This window comes from Phytophthora parasitica (genome assembly GCF_000247585.1).
Source record: "Phytophthora parasitica INRA-310 unplaced genomic scaffold supercont2.63, whole genome shotgun sequence".
Lineage (NCBI taxonomy): Eukaryota > Oomycota > Peronosporomycetes > Peronosporales > Peronosporaceae > Phytophthora > Phytophthora nicotianae.
Window position 1 is genome coordinate 84,326 of NW_008649049.1, and position 5,338 is coordinate 89,663.

The following is a 5,338-nucleotide window of genomic DNA, read 5'->3' on the forward strand; positions in this document are numbered from 1 at the left end:
CTCCTCGTACTTCTCAATGTACATACGGATGGTCGCGCCAGCAACGCCCGTGCCCGACAGACGGAACACGACACGCGAGCCGCCCTCGAACAGGAAGCGGATACCCTGGTGTGACGACACACTGCCGTCCACGGGGTCCACGTACTCGAACTCATCAGCCTTCTCAACCTTGAAACCGTTGATCTCCTTGCCAACGACACCGTCGAACTTGGTCATATCGGCGAACATACCCTCGGCAGCGGCCTTGTCCACGTTCTCGTAGTCGTAACGGCAGTAGTAGTTGCGGCCAAACTTCTTCCAGTGGTCGCGGACGACGTCCTCCACTGTCACTAGTGGGGCACCCTCCACCTGCTTCGAGGCCAGGATCGACAGCCAGGCCAGCACAGCCCACATGCCATCCTTCTCACGGATGTGGTTCGAGCCCGTACCGAAGCTCTCCTCACCGCAGATGAACGGGGTGTAGTCCTCCTTGCCGAACACAACGTGGGAGTCCATCAAGTTGCCGAAGAACTTCCAGCCAGTCGGCACCTCGAAGAAGGGCACGTTCAGTTTCTTGGCCACAAGGTCCACAGCACCGCTGGTAGGCATCGAACGAGCCACACCGCGCAGGCCGTTCTTGAAGAACGGGATCACTGTGCAGTTAGCAGCAATGATAGCAAGCGAGTCCGAAGGCGTCACGAAGAAGCGCGAGCCCAGGATCATGTTACGGTCAGCATCGCCATCCCAGGCAGCACCAAACGAAGGCGGCTCCTGCTCCTGGCCCGTCACAGGCAGGCCCTTGGCGTCCACACCCATGGCCTTAATCAAGGTCTTGGCGTACGTCAGGTTCGGGTCGGCGTGGCCTCCACCGAAGTCCTCCAGAGGAGTAGCGTTCAGCAGGCACGACTCATCGCAGCCCAACTCCTCCACAAACACGCGGCGAGCGTACGGGCCATTCACACCCGACATGGCGTCCACCACGAACGTGAAGTCCGAGCGAGACACCAGCTTCTTGATGGCGTGGAAGTCGAAAATCTGTTTCAGCAAGTCCACGTGGTGTTCAGCCGAGTCGAACACCTCAATTGTGATCGTACGGCTGCCATCGTCAGCGTCAACAGTGGTCGTGCCGATCGTGGTCACGTCAACCGTGGGAAAGTCAGCGGCGATCTTGTACGATGTGATCACCTTCGACAGAGCGAACACCTCGTTCGTCACCTTCTCGGGGGCGGGACCACCGTTCTCACAGTTGTACTTGATGCCAAAGTCCTCGTTCGGGCCACCAGGGTTGTGGCTTGCCGACAGAATGAAGGCACCGAAGGCGACGCTGCCGCCCTCGCGCTCACGCACAACAGCCGACACACAGGGGGTGCTCAGCAGACCGTCCTTGCCGATCCACAGACGGTCGACACCGTAAGCCACAGCCATCTTAATTATAATTTGGATGGCCTCCTTGTTGAAGTAGCGACCATCACCGGACACAACGAGAGTACCGCCGTTCAGGTCCTTGGCCGGTAGAGCCTCGAACACCGAAGCCACGAAGTTCTGCAGGTAGTTGTCGCTCATGAACGTCTTCGTCTTCTTACGCAGACCCGAAGTGCCAGGCTTCTGGTCCAGGAACGGAGACGTCTTCACGGTCGACACTTTAAGCTTGCCCAGACCCTTCTGTTCAGTCAGGTCCACAGTGGTGTCCTTGTACGTGCCCGGAAGCACAGTCTTCTGCTCAGAGCTCTTGTTCACGACCTCCACAGAGCCCTCGAACACAACACCAGGCGCGAAGCCAACGTTACCAGTGATCTTCAGACGGTCGCACTTGATCAGCGACGGCACGTTGCCACGCACTGCAGCCTCGAGCTGCTGCACCAGCTTGAAGTTTTTGGAGTCCAGAGACACAATGGGGGCCACACCCTCACGCTCAGGGGCGATAACAGGGCGGTAGTCCTCCGTGATCACGTAGGCATCCGAACGCAACAGGATCAGATCATCACACTTCTTCACAGGAGCGAAACGCGTGCGAGGGACGCACACAGCACCAGCACCGTCGAAGCACTCGATAGCAGCGCCCATAGCCGTTTCCAGCTGGAACACGGGGGTCGAGCTCGAGTCCTTGGGGTCCACGGTCTTCGAGTTCTTGATCATGGGCAAGCGGATGACGCCACCCTGCTTCTTCAGCTCCTCCTGGAGCTTGTCCAGACGGATCCACAGATTGTTCGTGTTGAAGTAACGGTGCTTCTCGATGTTCTGGAACTCCTTCTCGTCCTCGTCAGCGCACTGGGCAGACTCACGGAGAATGAGACGGCCGTCAGCAGTACGCTCAGCCAAGTGACCACCCTTCTTGTCGTTCTCCGTGCGCTCACAGCATTCCATGAGGAAAGGCTTGCCAGACTGGGCGAAGTACGTCAGCAGGTCCAGGTCAAGGGTAGCGCCCAGGTTGTCCGAGTTGGACACGAACATGTACTTGACGCCGTCAGCGACGAGTTTGTCCAGTTTGCCCGAGCCGGCAAGGGACGCGTACAGGTCACCGTGTCCAGGCGGGCACCATTCCTTAGCGGGGTTGGCAGGGTACGAGGCCGGCTCCATAGTGGCCGCATTCACCTTAGGCACCTTGTTCTGCAGCAGCTCTAAAGTCTCGTCCTCGACGATCTCCGGATACTTCTGCAGGTACTCGAGGGTGTCGGCGCTCGTGCTGAAGCTGTTCATGAGCACAAAGCGCACGTGGGACTTGTGCGTGGCACGCAGCTCCGTCACCTGCTTGGCCATGATGTCCAGGAAGGTGTCATCGCCCTTGACGGTCAGTAGCGACTTGGCCTTGTCCAGGCCCATGCTGGTGCCCAGACCGCCGTTCAGTTTCAGCACGACCGTCTCCTTGAGAAGGGACGGGTCGGCCTTGACGGACTCGCGGATGCTGTCAGCCTTGTTTTCCAGGTACGGCAGGTTGTCAGCAGGCTTGATGGAGCTCTCGGCGATCATACCCGTCTCGCCGCTCACGAGAGCGTCGTACGAGTACTCGAACGCCTTGATAGCCTCCGTCGACAGGCCAGCGGCCTGCATCTTAGCGCGGTATGCGTCAAACTGAGCCATGCTTGTACTGCTGCTGGGGTTACGACCACGCAGCGCCGGTAAAGGGAACTTCCAGCCGAAGATCTTCGTCTTTGCGCTCGGTGTTCCAAAATTGGAAATGAACCATGGGTGCCAGGGAAGGATCGCGTTTTGGGATAGCCTCAGAAGAGTAACATACTTGGGATTTGTAAAGTTCAGATCAGTGACAAGGTATAGTGACATCCCTCGAGTTTTCGAACACACATTTGTTGCGTTTCGCATACAAAACGTAAGTCAAATATGGCCAAGGAGGCTCTGGCACCAAATCAGGTTTGCCCTTGGCACCGCATTGAGGAGGCCTGTGCTCTTGGAGTCTTTGGGGAGATTTTCGAGGGGCTTGGTCGAGCATGCGAGGCAATCGGCTCGGTGCTGTGTACTGTACCGCTGTAGCAGGCAAGGTCGGAAGGAATGGACGCCCCGCGTCGAGGCTCGACAAGGGGCAATGTTGCCAGTGGCAGCCCGCCCGTCACGACTTTTCTATTTGGCCGCCGCAAGGGTGTCGGCGCTTGCGCATGAGCGAAAAACGAGGCGCCTCGTGTTGTTGAGCTTGGCAAGTGGCTTCCACGTGGCCAATACAAACAGCTTCCTGTGCTTTGGTTCGTGTTCCAAGGGAGTCCGTTTCGACAAGGACTGTTATTGTCGTATGATTGTCCCATCATTTTTACTTGATGTTTGTAAAGAACCGGCTAAGTGCGAAATCAGGTTTTCGAATCTTTCGCAACATGAGCATGATGCTGTCACTACTAACGCTAGGTGCATTTACACTCATGGAATAAGGCGAGCATTTTTGACTGCGCTGTCGTCTTCGGCGCAATGGCGTTGTTGCTAAAGATTTTGCGAGCTAGATTATCGAAGATGCAGTCTCTGCGATGGTGGAGAAAAAGATCGGTGTCTCTGCTCTGCAATAGCCGAGCTGCATAGAGTGCATGGCGCGGTGCTCCTTCGCGTTGTTGCGAGCAACGCCGTAGTGAATCTTTAGATGGATACCGGTAAGCGCTGTACATGTACTGACTGTGAGTCCTAACGTGGCATTCTGCTTGGTTGCCAGTGCCACACTCTGTGTAGGCGATTTTGACACTAACACACCGTAGCAGACCGAGCGTCGATGTGGGGAACGCAGGCGCAACCGGGCTTGCTTATTCTGAATGTCAACAGGCTCGTTGTGGTTGCATCATTGAATAACACCAGGGAGAGACCTGGAACGCTCTGGGTTAGCTGGTTTTAAGCGGCCGAGGCAAGACCATGTGTATTATAATAATTCCTTTATGAACTGTGACGAACAGCCTCTTCAAGCGCAAAATGCAAAACTACAATGCTGCCCCGCCAAATGACCTCTGAAATAAATAAAAACTGTGTGAACTTAGAGCATTTGTACGACTTAGGATAGGTTGACCGTGCGCAACAGTGGTAAGTTAGTGTCATTCGAACTCCCCGATGCCAACTTAAATATGGTTTATTTTTAAATAATAAAAGGTATTGTGCTTTGCAGCTTTTTTGGCCCTTTTAATAGTAAGTCGTACGATTTAACCGCGGTTCAGATATTACAAGTCGTACTTGAACACGAATAATTGCAATCCATGCACGAATTAGCTTTTTTGAGCAACAATACAATCCCTATACACAATGAACAGCCCAGGGCCAACGAATACGAGAATCAACTGCTTTGGAACTTTTGAAAAGTGCCACTTTCCCCTAAATCTTGCAGCATGGCGTATTCAAAAGACCTTCGTTGGCGTGCTATCGTACTTTTCTTTGTCTACAACATTGACATGACTCAGATCGCCCACGTCCTGGGAGCGTCCATACGGTCCATCAAGCGCTGGAAACTTCTTTTTCGGAAATATGGTCTGGCCACTCGCTCAAAACGGGAGAAACGAGCGTCACGCTGGCCTGTGGCGGTTTGCGACTTTGTACTAAAAAAAAAGTACCTGGAGGACCACCCGTGTTTTTATCTCGAAGAACTCCAAGACACGCTACAGTATAAGTTCGGGAATATCAAGTTGTCAACAGCTACAATTTGTATGGCGCTTCGCTTCGATCTGGGGCTGTGCACGCGAGGCTAAAGTTGACCAAGTTCAAGATTATATTGACAAGTTAAAGCCGTTTTACTCTACGACCGAGCAACTAGTCCTTTTAGACGAAACGGCAAAGGTTAGTAGAGATGGAGGACGTCGGTACGCATGGTCAAAGCGCAACAAACCTGCAGTGGTCACCTTGCCGTTTATCCGGGGAGAACGGATCTCCGTCCTAGCAGCAATGTCGA

At 54.4% G+C, this 5,338-nt stretch overlaps 3 protein-coding genes across 3 annotated transcripts in view; 2 read left to right on the forward strand and 1 right to left on the reverse strand.

Annotated features, from left to right (window-relative positions):
* Positions 1-3,709, reverse strand: part of PPTG_17090 (hypothetical protein) — a 5,567-nt gene extending 1,858 nt beyond the window's left edge. Inside the window, exon 1 of the mRNA XM_008914703.1 lies at positions 1,195-3,709. Coding sequence (XP_008912951.1) covers positions 1,195-3,297 — 2,103 coding nt within the window. The 5' untranslated portion in view covers positions 3,298-3,709. The remainder of the gene's footprint in view (positions 1-1,194) is intronic.
* PPTG_24018 (hypothetical protein) lies at positions 3,316-3,465 on the forward strand (the record flags this gene model as incomplete). The annotated part of the gene is made up of 1 exon (XM_008914704.1): positions 3,316-3,465. The coding sequence occupies one exon, from the start codon at positions 3,316-3,318 to the stop codon at positions 3,463-3,465; it is 150 nt and encodes a 49-aa protein (XP_008912952.1).
* A 1,072-nt stretch (positions 3,710-4,781) lies between the features above and the next one.
* PPTG_17091 (hypothetical protein) lies at positions 4,782-5,138 on the forward strand (the record flags this gene model as incomplete). The annotated part of the gene is made up of 1 exon (XM_008914705.1): positions 4,782-5,138. One exon carries the CDS (start codon positions 4,782-4,784, stop codon positions 5,136-5,138), a length of 357 nt encoding a protein of 118 aa, XP_008912953.1.
* Positions 5,139-5,338: the final 200 nt, after the last annotated feature.